Below are 26,846 nucleotides of genomic sequence, written 5' to 3'. Positions count from 1 at the left end.
AAATGAGAGTACATGTTGACAGAATTAAGCCTGCAATTCCTCCCATGGAATTTGAAGTTAAACCTCAACAATTGATTGATCAAACGGAAGAAATAGAAGAAGAGGAAAAACAGGGAGAACCTGAATATATTCCCAATCCATGGGATGAATTTATATTTACCCCTGCTATGATTCCTTTGGTTGAATTACCCTCGGAAGAATCTGAAAGTGAAAATGAATCCGAGACAGAAAGTGAAAGTGTTCGATCAGAAGAAGAACCGGAAGAAGTCACACCATACACACTTAGAAGTCAAGGTCCCGTTCCAGAACAACCTTGGGTAATGCCTAGACCTACTCGCAGTCGCATCCCTAGATTTATTTCTCCTACTACTAGTAGATAATCTTCTCCATAGATGGTTTACATCTATCCTCTTCTGGATCTTTCGGAGTGTTTAAAAAGTTATAAATTGACCTTAAGATATCCAACTTTTGCATTATATATGTATATATATATATTTGGTTGTTGATAATTTCTAGTGTTTATTTTTGAGATCTGTTGAGAAATTGTTACTCCTTTGGTTGATTTAGATTGGAATATGTCAGTATAATCCCCTACAGTTTTGAAAGTAAAATTGCAGAATTTCTTTATGGTTTGAAACCAAAATCATTGAATATATCTGAGGTAAATAAAGAAAGAATTCTCCTTATCTAGATCTCCTGTTAAGTAGGACAGATAGAGGCTTATATATGTATATATATAAATTTGAGGAATTGATGGTCTCCCCTTTTTAATTTTACAATCTAATAAAACGGTAACACTTATTTGAAGACTTTGTAAAACAATAGATAATAAAATAAAGTTTTGAGCAAGATAGTTGTATTAAGCCCATTTATTTTGTCTTGCTAAAGTCAGCATTTGGGTTTTCGTATACCCCAAAAATTTTATTACGTTTTAATTATCGATCTCCCTGATATGTCTCAAAGTACCTCATTGTCATGTGCCAGAGAAATGATAGTACAGATTTTAAATTCGTAAATTTTCCTCCCAGAGAAGTGACGATCTTGACCAGAACTGTGAAAGGGTATGATACAGATAACCATATATTTGGATATTTTTCTTCTTGTCAGAAAGTCACAGTCCAGGTTCTGAGGAACAGAACTTGGACTGTGGTTATTTGGATGTTCCTCCTTTTATCCGAATCCGCCTCACCAATGAGCAGAAATAGGATCAGTATTTTTCTCTGATTAATCTCTGGTAAAGAGGGATTGTCTTAATAGACAACTCAACTCGACTAAACAACCAAATATCCTCCCTATAAAAATTTTCTAATGGATCACTAGTAAAGAGACGATCTTCACCAGACCTGAAAAGGAAAAATGGTTTAATAATCTCTCCTGTTTTTGATGTATCTCCTTGAGGAATTGTCTTAAATATAAAGGAGTATAGTGTTATTATTATTGTTTTCTGACTTGGGCTGTCGTAATCGGACAATTCCTTCTCCTCCAATTTTAATTAATTAAACGTAAAGGAAGACGAATATGAACGAAACCTAACTTTTACTATTTTAGTCTTCAGAATTCTTTTGATCTCCCTGATCATCCTCACTGTTTGGTTACTGGTTACTGGTCATAAAGGAAGAAGGCTGTCTTTCGACTTAGCCTGAAGGAAGGTGACTGAATGAAGGTGGGGTGGGAGGGAGAGTAGGATGGGTATAGAAGAGAGGATGGGATAGGTTGGGAGTAAGGGATAGCATAGGTTGGAAGTAAAGGTTGGGGTAGGTATGGATCCCAATGCCAACTTACATCGCGAATAATATAAAGTCAGTAGTACAACAGAATACAGAGACCAATCTGGAAGCAGAGTGTTTCAACAAGAACCTGATGCTAATATATACACCATCCTATGGTTAATACAACAAATAGCTTATAATTAATACAACCGAGATTAAACAAGTCTTGTTGGAGGAGTAAAGTGGTAGTGATGATACTACAACACTAGGGGTAAGAGATGACAGTAGTTACATAGCTGGTTAACATTGCAGATAAACTTGCAGAGGGTGACAATGTACTGTACATGTCCAATTAACTAAGTTGCAATCACGTTTGCAGAGGGTGATCGGTAGCAACCTTCATGGTGGTGGCAGAAGGACGGGAAACTGCCCAAAAGAAGTCCAGGGCTCAGGTTGCTGAGTTGACGGCAAAGATGCCGCAGTCCTTCGCGAATTTGTCGAGTTGGCTGTATGCCTCCTTGGTTGCACAGAAGAATTCCCATGGCAGAGGCCAGATTGTACCGTTGGTTATACAGTAGTTTATGAGTGCATTCCTTGGTGTGTCGTGATTCAGGCAGTCGGTTAGAATGTGACTGATGTCACCTGTAGTGGTCCTGTCGCAGTCGCAGTGATCGTCGTTCCTCTTTTTAATGCGGTATAAATAGCTAGGGATGTTCCCGTGGCCAGTAAGCACCTGGGTAAGGTGGTAAGAGGGAGAGAGGTAGTTCATACCCTGACGGGTTTTGATGGATGGTAGGAAGTTGAATGTTGTTCTTCCAGTGGAGGAATTGGTCCATTCATCCTGCCATTCCTTTATGATAATGGAGTTTAGTTGCTTATGGATGTAATTTAGGGGGAGCCTGCTGAATGATATGTTTATGTTACTTTTAGCTGCTCTCTTTGCGAGGGCGTCGGCTCTTTTGTTACCTTGAATATTGGCATGGCCAGGGACCCAACAAAGCTGACCAGCCTCATTTTACTGAGGTGCCTCGCCATCTGCTGGATGTTTGCCCCAGTTTCGGTCTGATGCTTTCTGTCATTGACGCTTCGAAGAGCGTACCTGCTATCGGTTATGAATTTGATAGATCCTTTCATGCGTTTAATGTTCTTGATGACGTAGTTGAGGGCTCTATCCAGACCCCAGAGCTCCGCCTGGTTATTAGTACAGAGCTCACCTAGCTTGTAATATTCCTTGTGTACAACCACCTTATCGTGGTTGTGATAGATAACCAGAGCTGCCCCTGTGCCATCTCCATTGCTGGCTCTGTCGGTGTAAATGTGCCAGTCGTAAGCCGGGTGATCCGTGTTGTCTCTCAATTCTATTTTGATACTGCTGTGTTCTGCTGGGTGGTGGAGGGTGTCCCATCTATTAGTGCTCCTATCAATCTCGTGTTTGACAATTTGAGCTTTCATCTCAGGGTCCTCCAGGCGGTTCTCGTCACTCACATTGATGTCATAGCTATGGTCTGTCTCGTTGTTTATTGGAGCCTTGTTGAGAAGGTTCCAAAGACGGACAACACTCCTAATTTTTATGTGTATCGGAACCATATTTGCAACGGTCAATAGCGCGTTCGTGGGCGCCGTGCGGTAAGCACGACAGACCCGAATGGTGAATGAACGCTGGACAGATAGTAATCTTCTCTTGTTGCAGACAATGTCAGCTCTATTGCCCCATACCTGTGCTGCATACAGCAGCGTCGGCTCAATTGCCCCCTTGTTGATGAGCGTGCTATGCTTTGTACTGATCCCCCAAGTGTTCCTCGCTATGTGGTAAATCTTGTTAGCCTTTTGGCTAACTTTCTTACACGCTCCTCAATGTGGCTATTGAAACTTAGGGTGGGGTCAAGGAGAACCCCCAGGTATTTGAGATGAGATGTAATTTTTATCTTGTAGCTATTGATATAAAGACAGGGAGCTGTCTTTATATCAGAGCTGTCTTTATATCAGTCTTTATAAAGACAGGGAGCTGTCTATTGATATAAAGACAGGGTTGGAGCTGTTTGCGGTTTGATTTTTTTTTACAAACCAGAGCCTCACATTTTTGGTAATTAATTGGCAGGTTGTTGTCTTCGCTCCATTTGTGCACAAGTTTCAGCATTTCGTTTCCGTTACTCTGCAGGACGTTACTGTTCTGATGTCTGACCATCAGAATCGTGTCGTCCGCAAAGCCCTGTATCTTAGTGTCTTCCGTGTCGGGTATGGTGTTGAGAAGATTATTGTATACCAGATTCCACAACCCGGGTCCACTGCGAGACCCTTGCGGGCAGCCCCTGTTCACCTTTATTGTGGTGTTGATCTTATTGTGGCTGAAGCTGGCCTCTCTGTCGGACAGGTAATTTTCAGTGAGGTGGTAGATGTTCTTTGGGCATCCCGCCCTCCTGAGGCACTGCAGGATGGAAGGCCACCAGAGGTGGTCAAAAGCCTTCCTGTAATCCACACTAATCAGGAGGGTATGCATGTCCTTACTCCAGCCTTCTTTGATGAAGCTTTTGACCTTGTTGATTGCCGCAATCGTTGATCTTCCTGGCCGGAAGCCGAATTGCTTATCATTCATCAGGCCTTTCCGGGTTAGGTGCCAGTTGACCCTGCCAATCAGCATGCCGTCCAGCACCTTCCCCAGGACCGTTAGAAGGCATATGGGTCTATAATCCCGCTCCACTTTGGGGCTATCAGTCTTGGGGATGAATTTGATATTGGCTATCTTCCAAGTCCTTGGGAAGTAGCCTTGAAGGAGAGAGCTGTTGTATATCAGGACAAAGGCAATCGGTACTGCTTCGAATGCCTTTTTTATCGTTTCGGCAGTTATTTTGTCATGCCCCGGGGCTTTCTTATTGGCTAGAGTGTTTATTGCTTTCTTTACCTCCTCAAATGAGAACCATTTATCGTCCTCGCTTTTGTAGTCTTTGCCGATCTCCGTCCTGATTCCCTGATGATGGACTTTGTCCTTTGTGCTGTCGTCTCTCGGGAAATGGAATTCCAGTAGCTTTTTTATATTGCTCTCAATACTATAACTATTGTTGTTGTTGTTCGAGTCGTCGGGTATAATGTTGGGGAGGCCCTTAGCTTTCCTTTTTTTGAATACAATCTTATACGGTTCCCCCAAGGGTCGATGGACGGTTGTCCACAGAAGCTCCTCCATGTGTTGGTTCTGGTTCGGTTGATGTTACTTTTGTAGTTTTTGAGAGCAGTGAAGTAATTTTTCCCCCTTTGAATCCTCATCTCCTCATTTGTTTCCCTTAACCACTTTCTTCTTTTTCTCCTGATCATTTTTTTCTCACTTTCTAAGTTATCATCCCACCAGTGGGTATGGGATTCCCTTATCTTGTACGTTGAAGAGCCTTGGATGGCCTTAGCCATAGATTCTGTGATGTGGTTTACATAGTTATCAATTTATGTTATACTACTTATCTCTGTGAATCGATAATTCCTCCAATTCCTTGCAAACATTTCTTGAAATAGTTCCCAGTTCGTCCTTTTACTGTAGTAATTATCATGGCTTTCAGTAGTACTTTGGTCTTTCTCAAGGATAGTGAGGATGTATCTGTGGTTGCTGGCCGAGTCTTTAAGCAGGGTTTGGCAGCTGATAACCTTTCTACCCACTTCCGTAGGTGCCAGGCAAACATCAGTCCAACCTTTGGCCCTTGCTGTTTGGAAGGTGGGGGTGTCAGACATATTGAGTGAGATGTTGTCAATTTCATTTAGTAGGTCCTGAAGTAAGCGACCCCTGTTGTCTTCCCTTTCATGATACCACAAATGGGATTTTGCATTTCTGTCTCTGGCCACAATGAAGGTGTTGTTCCCCAATTTCCTCACTACTGAAGTCAATTCATTTATGCACTCTTCGTCCTTGTCGAAGGGTGAGAAGTAAATGCAGATGATATTGTCAACTGGGCCTTCGTGAAGTGCAGCCGTGGTTATTTGGTTTAAACTGAGCTCGGGGATTAATGCAAGACTGATACTTTTGTTGCAGACAATTATGCCGCATTTCGATCTTTCGTTGGCTGCCCCTTTGTTTAATACCTGCCAGCTGCCAAATCTGACAATTTGATTGCTAACTGTGTAAGGCTCCTGTATGAGAATAATGTCAGCATTTAAATCATTTGCTGACTTAACAACTAAGGATGTAGCCGCTTGGCTCTTCTGGGTGTTTATTTGTAATACTTTTATAGTATCACTGGGCATGATGCTGGGACTATTGCTGTGTCTTTGCTGATTGGTTGTGGTCTTATTCATAATCTGTTTGCTTTATCAGTAATTTTTTGTATGATCTTAGTACCGGGCAGTGAGGAGAAAAGGCATTGTGGCCTGTGTCATACTTCTGCTTGTCACTGCGTTCCTTGTTTGCCTTTACACAGTTTATACATTTTGGAATCTGCTGGCAGCTGTCACACTCTCTGTATTTATGACGTTTTGTGCAGTGACTGCACCTCTCCCTGTGGTCACATTTTGCCGCCCTATGCCCAAATCCAGTGCACCTATAGCACCGCATAATGGGGATATAATCGTCTACGACGAGTGTCCCCCACTCGTAGCTCACTCTCTTCATATTTATTAGGATGTTTCGTATTGCTGGGTGGATGGACATCACCACGTGTCTGCACCCCTTTCTAGTTTTCGAGTCTATTCCGTGCATTATTTTAGTTTCCTTTTGGAAGGCTTCCTCTGAGTATTTTGTTCTTAGCTCTTTGTTTTGCTCGTAGACTTTTTTAATCAGTGTTTCCCGGCTTTCCTCGGCTGGGGCATTTAGCAGGATTACCCTGGGTCTCCTGTGCTTTAGTCTAGTCACTTTTAGTTTTTCATTAAGCTCCGGTAATTTCTCGATTGCCTCCTGCAGACTCTTTATGTCTTGCTCGGATTTCACTCTGATTTTAATTCCCTTTCCCTGCATAGCCGAGACGTGCCGCACATTTATTCCCAGACTGGCTGGGTCTATCTTTTCTCTTATCGCCTCCATCATTTCCTTGGGGCACAGGTTCTCCCCTTCCTCAGTAATATTTGATTCCACTATTAGGTCTTCAGTCTTCTCTATTTGAGAATTAGTAGCTATCGTATTTGTTATAATGTTTGTGGTGTTACTACCTCTTTTAACAGTAGCCCCTCTCTTCACCACCTCTGCATAATTGTTATTCCCCTCTCCGTGCTTTGTTCTTAAGGCCAGGACCATCCCATAAATGCTATTGGCGGTTGCGTGCATGTCGAACGCTGCCTGACGTATAGCTTTCTGGTTGTTTACCGATACCAAGCCATAAGAATTAGCCGGTAGGGCTTGCATAATAATACCAAGTCCTTGTGTGATTTTCTCTAAGAGGTCCTTCTCTGGGCAATTCATAATCAATGATTCGCCGCGTGGTATCCCGAGTAATACAGTAAAACCAGGCCGATAGTACAGGCATACCTCGACTTACATCGTTTCGAGTTACGTCGTTCCCGATTATACGTCGTTTGTCAAAAAAGTATATGGAAAAATAAAAATTAAGTTTTAAGTCATTTTATTCGACTTTACGTCTGTCCACCACAAATATTGATGTCGTACTATCACTAGAAAAACGTTTAAAGCACATAAAATTATATTAAAATATATACTAGTATGTTCTGTATTTACAGTACATGCATTCGTAAATTTAGAATACTTTTTTCTGTACTATATTAAAAACTAAAATTTATTTGTTTGTAAGCTTAAAATAGATTTTTATTAACCATATATTATTAAAAATGCATTAATAAATAAAATACAGAACCGGGAATGGTAATTTATGGTTTAGCCTAGTGACAAGTAGATTCGGAGACAAGTAAATTCGACTTACGTCGTTCTCCTGGAACCAATTACCGACGTAAGGCGAGGTATACCTGTATACAGAACAGGTTTCTTAGAAGCTAATTTATAATCTACAATATACTATAATATAATAATACTAGAATAACGGTGAATTTATTGCAAACCGAGCGGTAAATTACAATAGCTGATGCGATCAGCGGTGCCCGAGAAGCGGGCCAAGCAACAACCAAATTAGGGTCGGTTAGGGTAGCTGACCCGGCCACGTGCTGAGGTCAATGACCTTTGGTTCCTTTGTTAGGAGCGAATTTAAGATCATCTGTAAAACTAAGACTATTAAACATATACTCACGAAACTTAGCATACGAGTAGGTGCAGTGCTACTAAGGGAATTACCCGAGTAAGAGAGGAGCCGGTGGCCCGGAAAGCCCGCGCGACGGCCCTGTATGCGGATGTTTCCGGACATTATAAAACGAGGATGGACCGTCAGAATCAAAAACTGACGACGGTGTAGGAAAGGTTGAAGAAAGCCGAATTAAGTGATATATCGGATGCCGACTTGTCGGCGGAAATCGCCTGGACAAAACAATCGGAAACCTGGAACTTCCAGCTGATGTAACTTCCGAATGGCTGGGCCGATCCGGAAAAAATAAACGGCAAACGATAGCTTACAGAAAGACAAATCCAACAGTGTGTAATAATCCTCGGATTAAAGACTAACTTGGCCGATGCGATGAGCTAAAGACGGAGCTATTCCGCACATGTCCTTCACCGGAAGTACTCTCCATCCTCACTGTTTGAAGATTGGGCCTTTCATTAGTTGAGTCATCAGTTGAACCATAACAACAAACTTTTAGATGGAAGTATGACCTGTTTTTTCGTGTGGCAACCTTTATTTGATGGACTACCTGGAATGGCTAAGATATCCCTTCTTGTTTTGGTCTTTTGTGACATGTACAAAGACTATTTCTTACCTTCTCATAATTGGGGATATATTATCATCTTGAACCTTTGAAGTCATAAATGAAATTGAGACCGTTCTATTTGTACCTTTTATGCAATTACTAAAGGACAAAGCATTCTTCCTTGGATCCCCATGAAAGAGCATGTTTCCTTCGTTGTGGGACACGAAGTGAAACCCTCGATATAAAAGGTATTCTTACTCTCATCCCTGGAAATTTACTTTCAACCCAAACATGTTCCAGATGATGGAGAAGTATAATATTTAGGGACACACCAGAGAGTACGTCAGAAGACAATATATGGGAGTCGTCTCTCCTCTGTGAGATCTTCTCACGTACATCAGGGAATCTCATATTGGAGAGAGGTTCCCATATTGTCTCCCTAAGGCATAGCAAATTATGGCTACATGATGATATTTCTGATGTTGATGTAAAAGAGGTGCAAATCGAAACATAATTTAAAAATAACTTTAATATGGATACTTCCTTGTGATAAAGGGATCAGAGAACAATTTACACGAATACGTCTTTACCGTATACTTCCAATTTTCTGACATATGTGAATTATTGAGTTTAATTTTGGGTTCTGAGCATTTCTTGCAAGGTAAACTGATAACTTATACTAGATCAAGGTCATAAAATCCATCCCAGTATCCTGGTTTAAATTCATCATAGTCATCGACTCCTTTAAAGAAGTACAAATGATAAAAATTATTAAGAGTGGGAAAATGTCCTTCTGAATCAGAACAAGACAATTTAGCATTTCTCCATATCATTTCTTGAATGAATGAAATCATCTGGTTCTTTATCATTCTCCCATTGGATTTTCTTATTGTGTCTAAGGTGGGAAGACACTCAATTTTCAACCCATTTGATTTTCCTTGATAATAAGTATAATAAACTCTCAAACATCAACTTATTTTCCTTGAAACTCAAAGCTTCTTATTAGACATAACCACAATATTTTAATTGTAGGGCTATAAATCAGGTTGTCCTTGTTAAAGGTGATAAAATGGAAAAAGAAATTTTTGTTGCAGTTTTAATCTCTTCTTGTAACACGGATGGTTCTCTATATTATTTTTACAACTCTATCTCCTCATTCATACAATCGACACACTCAATCACAAATTCACAATTAAGAAGAAAATACTTGTTGCATTTTGATTTCTTGCTATGAACAAAACGACTTTCTGCTTCCCGGTGCTTGAAGGCGAACTGCATATGTTTGGACTTATGAATATATCATGTGCAGTCCTTTTTACTTGTTTTTGCTTCTATTGTAATTTAAAGGATACAAAAGGAAAGTTAATGGCATAAATGAGCAACCTATTCATCTCCATCAAAATCGGAACCAGCCTTTTCCTCAACTTTTTTCGTTTTGAGGATTTAATATGAACAATATAGACAATCTTAAAGAAAAACTGAAATGTTGAGAGTAAAATCTAAACTTTCTCCAGAATGAGTTTTTATCAATGATGTGTTTTAAGTTTGTAAAATTCCCGTGAATCTTACATTAGTAGTGCCTGAGAAGTGAATGAACACGATACTTAGAACATTACACATTTATTTTACATATATCATGTATCTACGGAACAGGGCTTAGCAACGACCCAAGAACAAAGCCACACTGCCCTCTGTTACAGAGTTTATATATCGGGCGTCTCGTCTTCAGGCGCTGCGCTCAACGCGCCCTTAACATGTCATGGTAAGACACGACATGACAATCTTTCTCCTCCTAGAAAGATACAAAATCTTTCCAATATTTCGGAGGTTGTCTTATGCGTGGCTGACGGTCCTCTCTGGGGTTGCTGATAGGTGCATCCAAACTCTGTTCCCCTTTGTCTGGAACTTGCTCTTCCACGTCCGACTTGTCATTTGGAGGAGACTCTTCGTTTGTCGGTTTGGCTGTAGTTTCCTCTGGAAAATGTGGTCGGATTTGGTCTGTATGACGTTTAATTATCTGACCATCCTCTGTACGGGCCGAATAAGTGACATTTCCTCTCACATTCGTGATGTCAGCTGGGGTCCAGTTCTCGGTGGAATTGAAGCTTCGAACATAAACTGGATCACCCACTCGGAAGGCTCGATTTGGAGATTTCCTTCTTACTTCCTCAATGCTGCCTTCTTTCGTTGAGGGGTAGCAATTATCTATGCAAGTCCGCAACTTCCGCCCATCAGCAGTTCCGCCGGACTCACTCCCGTTGCCGACGACAGTGTCACATGCTGTGATATTAGCATTCTCACTAACTTCAATCCTATGTCCTCTCCCTTCATTTTCTTTCAGGGCCTGCTTCGTAAATTGCACCATCCTCTCCGCTTGTCTGTTAGACGATGGATGAAAAGGTGCCATAGTGATGTGTTGAATACTGTTGTTATTAAGGAAGTTGCGAAACTCGCAAGATGTAAAGGCAGTGCCGTTATCTGATATGATCACTGTTGGTATTCCGTGTGTGGCGAACAGTTTCCGCAACACTTTAATCACTCCATTTGCAGATGTCAACAGCACTATATCCACTTACAACCATATGGACTGGCATCCACCACTATGAAAAATATTTTTCCCTGAAAGGGGCCGGCAAAATCTATGTGGAGCCTATTCGACGGAGCTTCCTCCGGTTCCCAAGCGGACATTGTTTTGGGGGGGCTATGTTGGACTGCTTGACAGCTCGCGCATGCCCTGACTAATTTCTCAATGTCGCTGTCCAGACCTGGCCACCAGATGTAACTCCTAGCCAGTGCCTTCATCTTAACAATACCCAGGTGAGTGACGTGCAACATATTGAGACAAGTTTTCCGTTGATGGGGAGGACTTCCCCATAGCAAACATCCTTTCTGGATTGACAGTTCTACACTTCTGTTTTCGAATGGTTGAAAAAGACCTGAAGTTTTCTGCTTGGGCCAGCCATTTACAACCCAAGTCTTCACCCTAGCTAAGATTGGGTCTTTATCGGTTGCTAGAGCTATTTTTCTAGCTGACAGAGATGCACACTCCATGACGTCTATAAGGAAGATGTCTCTCTCATTTGGTTGCTGCTCTGGAAGATTGGCTACCGGAAGGCGACTCAACGCGTCTGCGTTCTGTATAGATTTTTCTTGTCTGTAGACGAGTATATAGTCATATGCTGACAGGAGGTTATTCCATCGGAGCATCCGGGGTGAGATGATGTTTGGAGTCAATCTGGATGACGATAGTAAGGCAAGAAGAGGCTTGTGATCGGTCTGTATTTCACTCACCGCCTGTAGATATAGTCGTGAAATTTCTTAACTCCCGCCACGATTGCCAAGGCCTCCCTGTCTATCTGTGCGTAGTTACGTTCTGTTGCTGATAGCGTGCGCGAATAGTATGCAATGGGTGCCTCACTTCCGTCTGGCATGCGGTGGTTAAGGACAGCTCCAATACTGTACGGTGACACATCACATGTTAGCACTAATGGTTTTTTTGAGTCGAAGTGTGTTAGCACGGCATCTGATGTCAACAATGATTTGACGGCCTTAAACGCTTTTTCGTGTCTGGGCCCCCACTCCCACGGTGTGTTCGCATCCAGAAGACGATGCAATGGTTCTGCAACCGTGGCTTTGTTTTTTAGGAAAACATGATAAACCCCAGGAACCCTTGAAGCTCTCTTTTGTTAGACGGTACAGGACTGTGCCAAACTGCCTGGACATTCTCCTCCGAGGGATGAATTCCATTCGAATCTATCTTAAACACCAAAAATGTTACACTTGGGATGCCTATAACACATTTCTGTGTTTTAATGCACAAACCCGATGATTGGAATCTCTCTAGAACCTGCCTAACCTTATGCAGCAGATTTTCTTCGGATTTAGCTGCAATGAGAATATCATCAAAGTATGGGATTACCCCTTCTATTCCCCCTACAAGTTGTTTGATAAAAGCTTGGAAAATTCCTGGTGCCGCGTTGATACCAAATTGTAATCTATTGACCTTAAAGGCCCCCTTGTGTGTAATAATCGTTTGAGCCCTGGCTGTCGCATCATCTACCGCGAGCTGCTGATATGCCTGGGCCAGATCAAGCTTGGCAAATATTTTCGCATGTCCCAAATCTGCCAACAAGTGATTGATTGCTGGAATGGGATAAGTGGCGGGCCACAGTGCCTTATTAAGTGTAATTTTATAATCCCCACAGATGCGTACCGATCCATCTTGCTTCAAAATCGGCACAATGGAGGTAGCCCACTCAGGATCTGTTATCGGCTCTAAAATTCCCTGCTTGACCCATTTCTCAAGTTTGTCGTCCACCCTTTGACGAATCCCCAACAGTACGCACCTTGCCTTTAATCTGATGGGCGTTATGTTCGGGTCTAGTTTAATTGAAATCAGTTGGCCCTTATATGTTCCTAACCCCTCTTTGAATACCCTTGGAAACTCTTTCATCAACTCCTGGATTCGGTCTCGGGAAATGCAATATACGCCCGAGACTCATATTCCTAACTCTTTGAACCAGTTTCTCCCTAGCAAACTTATGTTGTTTCCCTTGGCCACAATTAGTGGGAGTTCCCGGGTGAAGTTGTTGTATGTGACCTTCACTTGGCATTGGCTGGCAATTCGAACTTGTTTCTTTGAGTACCCACGCAAAATGGTGTGGAAAGGATATAACTTCAGGGAGTTGTTAGCAAAAATCTTGTTAAAAACGCCTTCTGACATGATAGTGTACGGAGATTCCGAATGTACTTGGAAACGACTACTCTTTCCGTTGATTTTGACTAGCGCGGTGATAGCTTCGGTCAACAAAGGATCAGCTACTTGGTTCATGTGGGCCCCTGATTTAACTACTTTTTCCGTTTGAGACGAAATGGAAAAAGAATGTTTCTCTGAACAGCATACCTTCTGAATACGGCCCGGTTTTTTGCAAAGGAAACATTGGCTCTTTCGGTACGGGCATTCTTTGCGATTATGCTTTCCTCCGCATCCTTTACAGACTTTTATTGATTCAGGGTAGGTTGGTTGTCCCTTGCCCTTAAAATTGACCCTATTATATTCCTGATGCGTTCGCAAGCATTCAATGTCCGGTTCCCCTTTGTTCCGGATTAGACCTACTTCCGTTTCAGCGCATGCGTTAGGCCTAAGTTCTTTTGTGTAACGAACAGCGGCTTTGGCCGCTAAGGCCTCTTCCTGTGCCTCTAAAAACGATAGGTTTTTTTGAGCGAAAAGGTGACATTGAAGCGCCTCATCCAACAGACTACAAACTAATCTATCACATAACATCTCCTCTAAGTGAAGACCGAATTCGCAAAATTCCACGAGTCTACGCAACTCCGCAATATAGACAGACAGAGATTCTCTCACCTTTTGATCATGTCTATAGAATTGATTCCTATGAACAATTCGTGAGGGTTGGGGAGCGAAATGTGACCTCAAAACGTCCTTCAGTTCTTGAAAGGATTTCGTGGCTGGCAAGTTGGGAGACAAAAGAGACCTCAACAGGTTGTACATTTCTCGTCCGCATGCTGTCAGCAGAATAGCCTTCTTCCTCTCTTCGTCTTCTATATTGTTAGCAGTTAGATATGCGTCGAGCCTCTCAGCATAAGGAATCCACTGACTTGGGTGTGTAGGGTCAAACTCTTCCAGACAGCCGAAGGTAGCCATTGAACTCGCTCCACGTGGTACCGGTGAAAATCGTGCTTATTCTGTTTCCTCAGGACTTATTCTCAATCCAATCCCATCCTTGTTGCCAGTTGTAAAATCCCCGTGAATCTTACATTAGTAGTGCCTGAGAAGTGAATGAACACGATACTTAGAACATTACACATTTATTTTACATATATCATGTNGTTACGGCCACCAGGATCTTCTCCACCGGTCCGTCCTCTCCCAACGCTAGCTCGAAAGTGTCCTTCCCTTTCTCTCCTTGCCTCGGGGCCTGCCTCCACACCCTTGTTTTCAGTGTAGTACTTAGAAATGTTTCACCACCAGCTGGGAGACAAGACCGTTAGGAAGTATGAGGAAGGGTTAAACAAAAGATCGAGAGAACTTAATCCTAGGCTTAATACAAAAATATAAATATATATAAAAAAAACAACTGGTGTATCACCACATATGCCCCCCCAAGTCTCAAACACCGTAATGTAACTTACGGTAGTCAAGTTTGCACCCGCGGAGATTGTACGGGTGTTGTTTTTTTACAGAACTACCTTCATGACCAGTCCCTGTATCGTTCTTAACTTCAGGTTCACTTGATCGGTGGTTGCCTTCTTCCGCTCTCTGTCTTCTGTTAGATATCTCCATCCTCAAGTGTTCATATGGATCTTCTTCTTCCAACTCATCTTTCTCTATGGGTGTTTCCCTGATTTCCCGTCGTTGCGGAGCTCTTTTCGTCTTGTCTTTATACACTGGAGCGTAGTAGGCCTTTAGGCGATCAATATGTACTACCAGTTTTTCTTCCCTACGATTACCACTCAGTTCTACAGTTACAGGGCCTAGTAAACGAACAATTGTATATGGCCCTACATATTTCGGGGAAAATTTCCCTGTTCCCTTCCGTTTACCCTTCCGGAGCAACCACACCTTTTGACCTTCTTTCCATTCTTTAACCTTTTTTCCATTGTTTTCTCTCATTCTGTTTTTTAAGTTCCGCTTTCTCCCCAATTCGTATGCAGTCTTTCTTAACACATTCAATTTCTCGACGAAATCAGGACTCCTCTCTTGGTTACCGATGTCCTCCTCATCTTCTTCTGGGAATGCATTCGGAAAACGGGGATCAACCCCGTATAAGAGAAAGGCAGGGGAATCCTCCGTGGCCGAATGAGTTGAGTTGTTATAAGCGAACGTGGCCGGGTGGATAAAACTGTCCCAATTACAATTGTCACCCATTGATATCTGGGCGATGATTCCACATATCGTTTTGTTAAAGCGTTCACATACAGAGTTTGAGGATGGGCGATAGGCGGTCGTAACATTGTGCTTTATCGCCAGATCATCACATGTCCTTTGGAATAAACCCGAAGTGAAGTTTGCCCCTCTGTCAGATATAATGACATTAGGGCAACCATAACGACATATAATATTGTCAAAAAACTTTTCAGCAATTTCCTTAGACGTTTGATTTGGGATAGGGATTGCCTCAGCATAACGGGTGTAAATATCGACCACAGTTAATATGTATTTATTCCCCTTCTGGGACGTTCTTAGTGGGCCTATGATGTCAGTGGCTACCTTTTGAAAAGGGAGATCAGCAGTTTCAGTTTCCTGAAATGGAGCCCGGCCTTTGTTTAGGTTATGCTGCTGGCAAGTTTTGCACCCCTTGATTACACGTTTGACATGACTTTTTAAATTTTTTATATAATAATACCTATCAATTATTTGACATGTTTTCTTGACCCCGAAATGGCCAGATAGGTTGGAGCTATGGAAGGACCATATGACACGATCAACCATATCCCTTCCCACACACACACGGGCCCACTTCCTAAGCCCCATCCTACCTGGCTTCACATTCANTTATCTTCATTGGAGAAAGTGACTTCTGTCCTTGATCATCCAAAGTATATGGAGATTGAACTCATGACAGATAATATTGGATTCTAAGTTACTAGTTTCTTAATTTGAATTTTAAATACATCCTGTGAGATCTTCTTAAGAGTTCCATATAAAAGGATTGCATTTTTCTTCCCTTCTTCTAAAAGGTGAGAAATCTGACTATTTAACTCCCAGAGAGAGAATATCCACAGAGGAACAGCCAAGAATATAATATTTGAGAACACACCAGAGAAAGGAGACCACCTATGCAAAGGAAAAACCCTTATTAAACACTTTTATGATTTTGATAACAAAACCCAACATATCTATATAATAAAGTTTTATATTATAAAGGAGACAAAAGGGAGAAAAATCATCATCATCTTGTTTAAAACATATTCAAGAAGATGAAAGGACAAATGCACACGGGTTATCTGATGTCACACAAGGAACTTTACGACATTTTCATGTAAAGACATAACCTTACTGAATGATTTGTTTCATTATATATATATGTATATTTCATTTCCATTTTAATGATATGTTTATTTTGAATACAAATGTTTTCAATTCTCGGGATGTTACCCTCTGTCTGATTTGAACAACTATGTGGTACCAAGCACATGCTTTTTGGAATACTATTTCCTAAACATGGAACGAGGAAGAAGAATGAAATTTTTGAACATTTTTGAAACAAGGACGCACTATAATTGTTATTATTTTCAAGAGGTATCGTCTCCAACTATCTTCCATCTCCATAGGCATTATGTAATGCACTGGGGCTTTATACGAACCACTTGTTAAGCACGAACAGTGTCGCTACAGGATTGGCACGGGTTTCCCACAATTATATACTATTGATAGACAAATGACTGTTTTTGAAGAGCAACTACGATGAATTTCTGAAGATATGGGAGTACCTTTTTCTGATGACTATCTCTGGTAAAAAAATATGTCTCACAACTTTGTTAAATTGGTGTATTAGAATTATCATCGAGTTAAACGAAAAATAAACGATGTTTTGCCTCTTCTTCAATTTTTAGAGAGATTGTTTGAATAAATAATGTTTGAGAAACCCATGAGAGAAATAACCTCACTCCTTATCAACTTCATACATCATCCTCATATATAGCTTTATAAGAACAAGTGATATCAGGATTTGTCAGCCCAAATTTATAAAAGAAATTCAAGAAGAGAAGTTCACAAACTAAGCGTTTCCACACCACTTTTTAGTTCTAGACCCCACTCCTGCTACACTGTCAACATTCATACTTCTCCTAGGAGACCATATTAAGTTTGGCCAACCTCTGTTGTGTCCATATCTATTTTGTTGTACTGTGAAATTTAATATAGTATTGGTTTTTATCTATCATTTCAAATCCTTGTAACCTTATTTTCTCGAGATAAGGGTTTATCATACACAGCTATTGGTATTTTCCTTCCGAGTTTTTCGCCTTTGAGGTTTAACACATTTTTGTAAGGCAACACACTATTTTCTGTTCACATACATCTTTAGTTTACGAGATAGTGTCTTAATTTGAGTTATTTTAAATTCTAAGAAAGTATACCCCACTCTAATGATAGTACAACTGATAGATAGAAATAATCATAACATATGAAATAGTCTAGATGTAAGACCTATTGTAGTATTAAGAGAGAGAGAGAGACTTTTATAAAGTAATGTAGTGATCTAACATACTACCTTATAATAAGAAAAATTTACTTACTTTGGAATGAAGAAATCCCACTAACTGAATAAAAAGGATTCTCGCCAGAAGTTAGACATTTGTTCTTCATATAGCATTTGCAGTGAGGAACTCTTTTTTTGTAATGGTAAATCCGTTTACCACTACATCTTAAAACATCAACGTACTAATCAACCTGAGCTTTTGTGATATCCAAGACAGTTTAAGGAAGAAAAACATAACATCTCATCTCAATTGCACAGAAAACTATGAACTTATAATAGTGCTTTGTGTTTTAAAGAAGACAAGACGTGATCAACTGGGACCAATAATATTTCTGCAACTACAAGAAGTCACCAGACAGGTGTGCTTCAAAAAGACTTTCAACAAATACATTCCAGATGTTCACCAAGAACAATGACAACTTAATGACTTTTAAGAACCGTTTGTTAAACCCTTCTCCATAAGGAAATTAATTCAAACCGCACACCCCACTTCAGTCAAGTTATATTTAGAGACTTTCAGTGAAAGCAAGAGTGCATTCGAATCACGTGATGAACTGAATGAAATTTTTCGTCATCTTGAAGACGAAGAAACGTGTGTTTATTTTGTTTATTTTAATATTTTAATTTTCAAATTGTTTATTATTTTATTCATGTATTTGAGTTTTAATTTCTCTTATTGTATAATTTTAAGAGTTTCATTCTGTTTAATGCAAATTTTCAAAGAGAGAGTGAGTCAACCGAATTTTTGTATCTATGTGAAAAATCACGCCTCATTTAAATTTAGTGTGATTTTTGAAGATAAGGGAGTAATATGAGATCCGAATTATCCATGGGTCTAATTAACAATTTAAATATAACATTCAAATTATAAAGTAACATATTATTTCATTTTGGTGTGAAAATATTGTTTTTCTAATGTGGGAAAACTGATAAAAGAGCCACTTCCTTTAACGGAAGTAGACACATCCTTTTGTTTTCCACTTATCTATCACAAATCTCACCACACTGGGAATTGTCAACCTCCCAACAATTCCCCTTTTCATCCGTTCACGTCAGTGAAAACAAATAAGCTGATTGGTCACAAATCATGAGATATAGTCAAAGATCTCGATGATTCGGAGAGGACGTTGAAACATCTCATAGGGAAAGGAGGTATCCCATATTCGCTCCCTAAGGCCAACGCCCTTAGTTAGGAGTACGAAAAGGATCACAGAGAAGACCGACGTAGTCCATATTTGCTCCACAAATGCCCTTAGTCTTATCCAATCGAGTATAATAATGAGTTAATTTAGGAGTAAAAGAAGAACTTTTAACATTGTGCCAAATCAAGACCTCTCCATGCAACGAAGTAGGATCATCGAATACAGATGAACATAAAGACAAAGTAAACTTTGAGGTAGTGTGATTATAAATGAATTTGTGAGCTCTCTCTCTCTTTGCGTATATTTAATTAATCCATTGTCTCTCATTTGCTTAATTTTATTTTTGAATAATTCCATTTGTGTAATTTTATTTGCTTTTATTTTATTAAATCTTTTATTATTTGTTTAAAGAAATGTCTCATCTTTGTCTGAATCATATCCATATTATCTACAAACGCGTGTTAATCCGCATATCTAAATATGATTAACTGGTGTCGGGAACCTGACGAGGAAGAATGTGAATTTGCCATCACCAAATTCCGCTTAAAATTTATTCTAACTGTAAGTCCCTCCGCCCTCGATTTCCTCAAATTAGGAAAGCCATTCTTGTAGACGATCGAGATCTAGTTTCACCAACTAGCCGCCAATTAAGTGGTACTAACAATCCTAATAGAAAGGTAACCCCGGCTAGAATCTCACAATATAAATGTTTCAATTTAAATTTTCTATTGATATACACTGTAAATTAGTTTATCTTCAAATTACTTGAAGTATGCCATTTCATTTGTCATTAAACTGTCTACTTTTGTGATTGCTTCTAAACTTTCCTGTGCATTCCTTTTCAAGAAAAAACAAGTAGATGCAGTCTTTCACTCCGACATATACAATTCAAAATATCAACTTCTTTTATGTTTGTAACTCTTATTATTTTATGAAAACATTACGCTGCATATTTAATTTAATAGCAACTTTTTATTACTATGTGAAATTTAGCAAATTTTTTTAATAAAATATATTAAAAAATTGATTTCTAAAGATATTTATTGATATTTTAATTTAAATTTGGTAATAAGGCAAATATTCTGCCTGGTGGTTGTATGTTATTGTGTTTGATTTTTTTGAAAAGTAGGATAATGAGGACTTCCAGTTCAATATGTAAAATCCTGACAACTCATACATTGTTATGGGAGTAGATCATAATTCTGTGTGTATCACAGAGGCAGGGCAACATAGACACTTGGAAGTACACAGTGCAGGCAGGGTTTAAGCTGGAAATTTTTTCCTTGTAAATGTTTGGTTAATTCAAATAAAATTAGAAGTTTCTCACTAATATAAAATCACTGCCTGTGATGAAAATATGTGTAAATGAATAAGCTGTAATGTACTAAACTAAGTAATTAGCTAACTTTTATTGAGAATTATAGAAATGAAATTGTTATATAATTTATCTCTTTTAATCACTACATATAATTTACCTATTACATCACATTAAGATCATTTTTATCGGAATATATGTTGTGCATACAAAAAGTATACCTGTAGCATAGCAAATACATGTACACTATCAATGCTTACTTTGAAAAGGGCATTTTAGCTGTAAACATAAATGGACAAAAAGAAATTGACTTTATCATCAAGTCAATGAGATGAGAAATGGAAAGTTTGTTTATGAGAGATATTTTAGATCAATTACACTAACCTTTCACTTACAGTTGACATTGGGATTGATAAAACACATTCAGAGACTGCTCTCTGATGCAAAAATTCAATTAAATTTTCTTTCTCAACAGCATGGAATTCCATGAGCTTAGCAGATCTTCATTGCTTGAAGTTCTATAAGGGTGAAAGTGCTTGCTGGCAATTTCTGCAATTGAATTGTTCCTATAAAATGAAAATAATGATTTTGCATCTGGACTTTTGGTATGTCATTTGCATCAAAAGCAAACTTTTCTATGGTGGTAATGTCCCACAACACACTATGTTAGAAAGTAAACAATTTTTTCAACTAACTTGAGGTTAAAAAAGAAATAATGTTTATTGGACTGCAACTTGAAAAAAATTGTAGACCTATAAATTCCTACTGACAATTGTCTGTCTTTCCTTAATCTAAAGAACAGTGTTAGGTAAATGAAATTCAAGACCAGATAGGAGAAGCTTAGGAGTGGGAGGCTCTGATTAACTATATATGAACTTCCAATGCAAGCCGGAATCATAATATGTAGCATAAATTTATTTTTATGATACTTTATTTTTCCATATATAATATGCATTCTCGTTTTTGGCCCCAAACTTTCAAGGAAAAAAAAAATATTTGTTTATATTTAGGTACTTGTTTTTTTATTATAAAAAATAATTTTAGCATTTACTCTTTAACATATTATGGTACAAGAAATTTTATATACAAGTAAAAAAGTTACAAGTTTTATTCATCATAGAAGGCAAAGAATTCTTCACAATTGTTATTGATTTGTAGAATTACTTTTTTAACTCATACGCATAAATAAAAGAATTAAAAACATTTATATTGCTAAAGAGTTAGTACTGCCCTTTTGTAATGTGAATCCTTACTTTTTCCTTGCAAATGTACACAAAAAAATGTGCATTATACATGGCAAAGTAGAGTAATTTTTATATAATAAAGGGCGATATAATTTTCTGAAGTGAAAATGTAGTATCTTGATTAGAGATATTTGGAAAAATGAAAAGCTTAGCTAAACATTATTATTTTTTCAGATGTCTGGAACAATGTGCTATTGCAACTCGTAATAATGGCTGCCATGTAAGAAAGGTATTAAATAGGAAAGTCAGTTAATTTAATTTAGGTTTTCTAAAGATTTAATGATAAGAAAAAAACTGATTCAAAATTATAAAAAAGTAGGCAAATGGTTTCTTGATTCTTCTTATGTTTGCTCTGATCAGTTCACAGAAAATTTATTTTGAGAGGAATTTAAAAGCGGAGTTATTATGTATATCAGCTAAAGTGAAGAAGTTTTCTGTGCCAACAGTCAATTTGGAAAATATAGATAATGAAAACACTATTAATCAGTCATATCAGAGAAAGAAATATGAAAAAAGAAACTGTAAAAAATGATTAAAAAAGTAAAAATTTTATTATTTTGTATCAATATTATGAAAGGTGCCCTTAGAAATACAAATATATAATCTGATAAAGGTAAAAGGAAAATTAAATGGAAGAAAGGTATGAATTTGGCATTTAGTTTTGAGATATTTAAGCATAAGATCGTATTTATATTTAAGAAATCAAATGAACATTCCTTTACTTGCAGTTGCAACATTTCAATGATGGGCTTGGAAATTATCAAGGCAAATTGTTTTGTTTTGTTGATAATTTGTTTATAACATCATGAAAATTAATGAAAAATGATGCGTTTTACTACATAGCAATGACGCTAGTCTAAATAGTGGAATTTATGTAAAAGTGTTACATGTACAAATTCATGTGTATCATCTAAGTACTAATAGGGACTATTTCTATTTTTAGTTTAGCTTTCTGGTATTTTGCTGTAGCACCTTAGAAAAATGGTTATATTATTTAACACGTGGAATTGATGTTATTATCAAGTGTCACCAGTGAAGAACAATAACTTATTTGATCCTAATGTTAAATTCTAGAGATAAAAATTAGATTACATGTAATTTTTTATGACATGACGAGTTTTACAAAATGCAAAGTTTCCGTGACTCTACTGTACATTGTATATAATGTGATAAAGCTTTATTAATGACGCAAGACGACTGTTTGCACCATGGAAAGAAGCAGTTTAGATGGAGTTTGATTATAATACAAAAAAACTTTTTATTTAATGTTATTTCAAGATTGAAGTACGATATACTTACATTGCTGTTATTAGTGACTATCTGGAAATAATTAGGGATAAATACTTGTACATTGAGTAGTAAATTTATACATCCATCTAATGTAAATAATATGTACAGGTAACCCCCGTATAACACGGTAGTTACGTTGCAAAAAATTGCCGTGTTATGCAAAACAAAGAACTAGTACGAAAAGGAGGGTTAGGTTCCAAAAATTAAAAAACATGCTATTATATTTTTATAATTAAGATAAATATCTTTATTAAAATTTTTTAAGTGATATATATTAATATAAATTAAACAATGTTTTCTTTGTCATCACTAAAAGCACTACTAACCGAGAGCGTTTTATTTTTGGCAAGTTATCGTTATCTTCTGAGCATTTTTCTGCATTATTTTCAGATTCATGCTTTACCTTTTGCAAAAAGTGTATGTAATTTTAGATTGCTTGCTTCTAGTTAAAATATCTTTATAAATTTCCTTATATGGTGCTAAGCACTTATGGAATAAGGGAAAAACATCTGGCAACATAGAAGCAGAAGCGTCAAGATAAGGCAAAATTGAAACAATTTTCGCGAAGGATCATGTGTATGGAGACGAGAAAAGAAAATTTACACACTGATGTACTAATAGTTCACGAAAATAATAATTTTCGTGAACTATTAATACTTAAGTATGTAAAAATTTATTACATTTCATGTTGTACGAGGGTTTACCCATTTCTCGAACCGTGTTAGAGTGAATCTGTGCTATAGAAGTGCCGTGTTATACGGGGGTTACCTGTACTACTACCCATATGCACCTCATTTATTAAAACTTATTAAAAGTGGATTTTATGACTTTATATTATATTATACCATATATTAATAAATAAGGAATCATTACAATAGTTAAAATAGATTTTGATGAAATAAAAAGTTTGCTAAAAATTAAGAAAAAAACATTATATGTAAGAAATTTGAACAATAAAATATTTGATTAGCTTGTGAAGTAGAAAATATTTCTATTGCCATTGCTATTAAAAGATATATTAACACTAAAAATGCTTTAACTTGTGTATTCACATCATCAATTAATGCATGTTTTGATGTTACAATTACTTCTTTACCTGATTTTTAGAAGAATTATCAGTTTTGTAATAAATGTTTAGAGCTTTAGTATAATTGAACAAAACAATATACTTAATATTGAATAATTCTAAACAGTGACTTCAAAATTTTATAAAAATCATCATATTTTGACATGTAAAGTAAATCAGGATTCTTTAGAAAATCTGTTTTCTCAAATTTTGACAAGGGGACGATCACCCTAGTCCACTTTACAGGATATACAGAATTCAATGGTAATTTTAGTTAAATGACCTAAAATATTACAAAATAAATTAAACACTGAAGATAAAATAGCTGAAAGTTACTTAGTAATTTGCACAGTTGAAACATGTTTACTGCAATAAGTTTCAGATATGTCTAGTTTTAGAGGGTAATATCCAAACATTCATGCATTGTAAATATAAATGATGGTATTTACAAAAGATATCTGAGAAAAATGTAGAAGAAATTTCACTATATGAATTAAAAAAATGGTGGTATACAATATTTGATGGGATGGACTGTAAGGAAACAGAATAAAAATCTCCAAACTCTTAGTCACCAAATTATTCAGTAATATCATATATTCAGGGCTTGTAATATGGTGGATTATCACAACCATCAGAAAATTTTTACAGAAAATGTGATGCAAAGGTTCAAATGAACTGTTTCACCTGTAAGGTCATTAAAAGTGTTACAGGAAAAGTACTTTTTTAATATAGAAAATTGATTTTGACCAAATTATAAACTTGATATGATAGGTCTATTCTTTAAATAGTTAATATGTAATTTTTTTATAATTAAAGCTAGTTGTGTGTGCTTGGCCTTTTGAGAAAGGGGAGATGTGATAAAAAAACAACTGTCTTAATTACTAACTAAAATGTAGGATTTATGTGCAATTGGAAGTCTTTTAAACACTTCACTCATTGCTTTTTGGTAAAACTTTAGATATTTTAAAATAAACAATTCATTGTATTACATAAATCATTAATTAGTGCTCTTGGGGTTACCCCAACATTAATTTTTTCGATAACAATAGATTATGTGGATTATATACATTAAAAGTTGCAATATTATCATCATAAGCCGATAATACTTTTGTTTCGATAAAATTAGAGGCTAATAATTTATTAAAACAAACACTTTCTGTGTAAAGAGGATATATTAAAGACTTTTCAGATTGGAAGAAGGCATTAAACTCATTGAATATAGGTAATATAAATTTAAAAATAACCAGTTTAACATGTGGATTCTGTATTTGATTAAAAATAAAATGACATTGTTCGTTTTTTTCTTCCAAATTCTGAGACTCGAAAAACTTCAGCAACACATCTGTATGTAATGATGAACGATCTATGTTTTCTTCATCCTCTGGTGACAAAAATATGGAATGAAGAAATAGTCATCGTTTGTTCTTGAACCCCTTTTTTAGTGTTGTGTCGTCTCGACATTATTGTTGTCCTTAGTTAGTGAATTATTAGTATATAAATCTTCTCTCTTTAGTTTCATGAGACAACTTAAAGAGATTTGAGTTTGACCACGATAAAATTGTGACGGTGTATAATTACACTTCAAAGATTTCTTTACATTCCTCAATCGCAAATATCTATAAATATTACTTTTTTGTATAATTTGTTTTGTAAAACATGCGATTAAATGTGTTTTTAATCTATTATACGTAGTAAATGTGGCTGATATGTGTTCTTCTGGAATTTCGTGGTCCGATAAAATAACTAATTAACCTCCAATTTTGCAAACCAGTTATTAATTTAGACTTTGATGTTGAAAATAGTTTGCAAAGGTAGCAGTAAACACTTTTGCTTCTTTCTGAAAATATCAGCCAATCTCTCTTTTCCATAATTTTATTTGATTTTTTTCTGTAAAAATGATCATAAGAAAGTCTTTTGTAATACACTTCATTTCTCTTTACAAACTGATTTGAAATTCTGTATATTCCTAATACTTTTTGGTTTGTTTTTAAGATTATGGTCAATAATAGCATATGTTAAAAATTTTGTTGGCCATAAAGCTGTATCATTTGTCTATATCGAAACGTCTATCTGGATTATCTATATCTTNACCACGCAAAAAGAGGGATAGATATATCTAAGATATTAAGATTATTTTCAGTTTTGCTTGGTCAGTTAACTTATTAATTTTTCTGGTTATTTATCTTGTAACTTTGTTCTTAAGAAACTGTACTGGAATAATTTATTTATTATGAATGAAATTTATAAATTATGCTAATGAAAGTAAAAATAAAAAAAAGCATTACTTCAAATAAAGTGTTCTATTTTTATAGAATCAAAGTTACAAATTTTGGTATGTCTTGTAAAAGGAAAAATGGTATTTTATGTTGCAAAAAGTTTAAATTTAAATAAAGTGTTCTATTTTTATAGAATCAAAGTTACAAATTTTGGTATGTCTTGTAAAAGGAAAAATGGTATTTTATGTTGTAAAAAGTTTAAATTTAAATGTAAAAAATTAAATGTTAAATTGTCGCTATTGTGGCGACAAGTCATCACAGTTTGGAACTGCTGTGATGTTTTGTAAACATTTTTCCAGTTACATAATAAAGGTTGGTAGTGCTGTTGACACCTCGAAGAGCTGTTAGAGACAGTGACCTTGTTTCACTCTCCCCTTTTCAGCACTGACTTTCCGTGAGTCAAGACAGTGTTTCATAACCAGTTTTTATTAATCTCCAAAAAGCAACACCTAGTCTAACTGCGTAACTTGCCCGGCTATTATGAAATTTTCATCAAAAAGTAACCTTTATGCTATCAATCGTAATAAATATAATAAATTGTGTGTGATGCCATCTCTTATGAGATTTTTATCAATTACTAACAGATGAGCCCAGCATTGCTCGGGAAAAAAGTAATGATAGTGACGATTAAGATTATAGCCATTTTCATTGGGTGCAACAAACCTTAATTCTCCCAAGGGAAGAATTTTGAAAAATCCCTTCTTTGTGTATCAAATTTCAACTCCTAACAATTTGGCTTCTGCGCTTATTATTATGAACCTATCTCGACTATAAGATTAGAAAACGGCAGGAAGCTTAATTTTGAGGGTTCAGAGGAATTTTATAAAAAAAAAACTGAGGGGTGCTCATGTTTAAAAATGTTT

General features: G+C 37.0%; 3 protein-coding genes and 1 pseudogene across 3 annotated transcripts; all 4 read right to left on the bottom strand.

Moving 5' to 3' along the window:
* Positions 1-5,138: 5,138 nt before the first annotated feature.
* LOC111614839 lies at positions 5,139-5,930 on the bottom strand. Its single transcript, XM_023356202.1, has one exon. It carries the CDS (start codon positions 5,928-5,930, stop codon positions 5,139-5,141), a length of 792 nt encoding a protein of 263 aa, XP_023211970.1.
* Positions 5,931-10,218: 4,288 nt separating this feature from the next.
* Positions 10,219-14,091, bottom strand: LOC111614838 (annotated as a pseudogene).
* A 460-nt stretch (positions 14,092-14,551) lies between these two features.
* Positions 14,552-15,315, bottom strand: LOC111614837. Its single transcript, XM_023356201.1, has one exon. The coding sequence runs from the start codon at positions 15,313-15,315 to the stop codon at positions 14,557-14,559; it is 759 nt and encodes a 252-aa protein (XP_023211969.1). The 3' UTR covers positions 14,552-14,556.
* A 9,266-nt stretch (positions 15,316-24,581) lies between these two features.
* On the bottom strand, positions 24,582-26,580 carry LOC111614836. The gene is made up of 3 exons (XM_023356200.1): positions 26,562-26,580; positions 24,726-25,088; positions 24,582-24,676 (listed from the first exon to the last, which is right to left on the bottom strand). The coding sequence occupies exons 1-3, from the start codon at positions 26,578-26,580 to the stop codon at positions 24,582-24,584; spliced, it is 477 nt and encodes a 158-aa protein (XP_023211968.1).
* Positions 26,581-26,846: the final 266 nt, after the last annotated feature.

The sequence above is a fragment of the Centruroides sculpturatus genome, unplaced genomic scaffold (genome assembly GCF_000671375.1).
Source record: "Centruroides sculpturatus isolate CEXI.00-Female unplaced genomic scaffold, Cexi_2.0 scaffold1845, whole genome shotgun sequence".
Classification (NCBI taxonomy): domain Eukaryota; kingdom Metazoa; phylum Arthropoda; class Arachnida; order Scorpiones; family Buthidae; genus Centruroides; species Centruroides sculpturatus.
The sequence above is the reverse complement of the archived record's forward strand: the minus strand, read 5'-3'. Positions and strand labels throughout refer to the sequence as shown.

Bases quoted from the DNA above. Each gene is read 5' to 3' on its own strand.
- LOC111614837 (XM_023356201.1), bottom strand. From the start codon at position 15,315: ATGGGTGACAATTGTAATTGGGACAGTTTTATCCACCCGGCCACGTTC.
- LOC111614839 (XM_023356202.1), bottom strand. From the start codon at position 5,930: ATGCCCAGTGATACTATAAAAGTATTACAAATAAACACCCAGAAGAGC.
- LOC111614836 (XM_023356200.1), bottom strand. The intron at 24,677-24,725 runs AACCCCAAGAGC...ATGAATTGTTTA, and splicing joins GAAAAAATTAATGTTGGGGT to TTTTAAAATATCTAAAGTTT.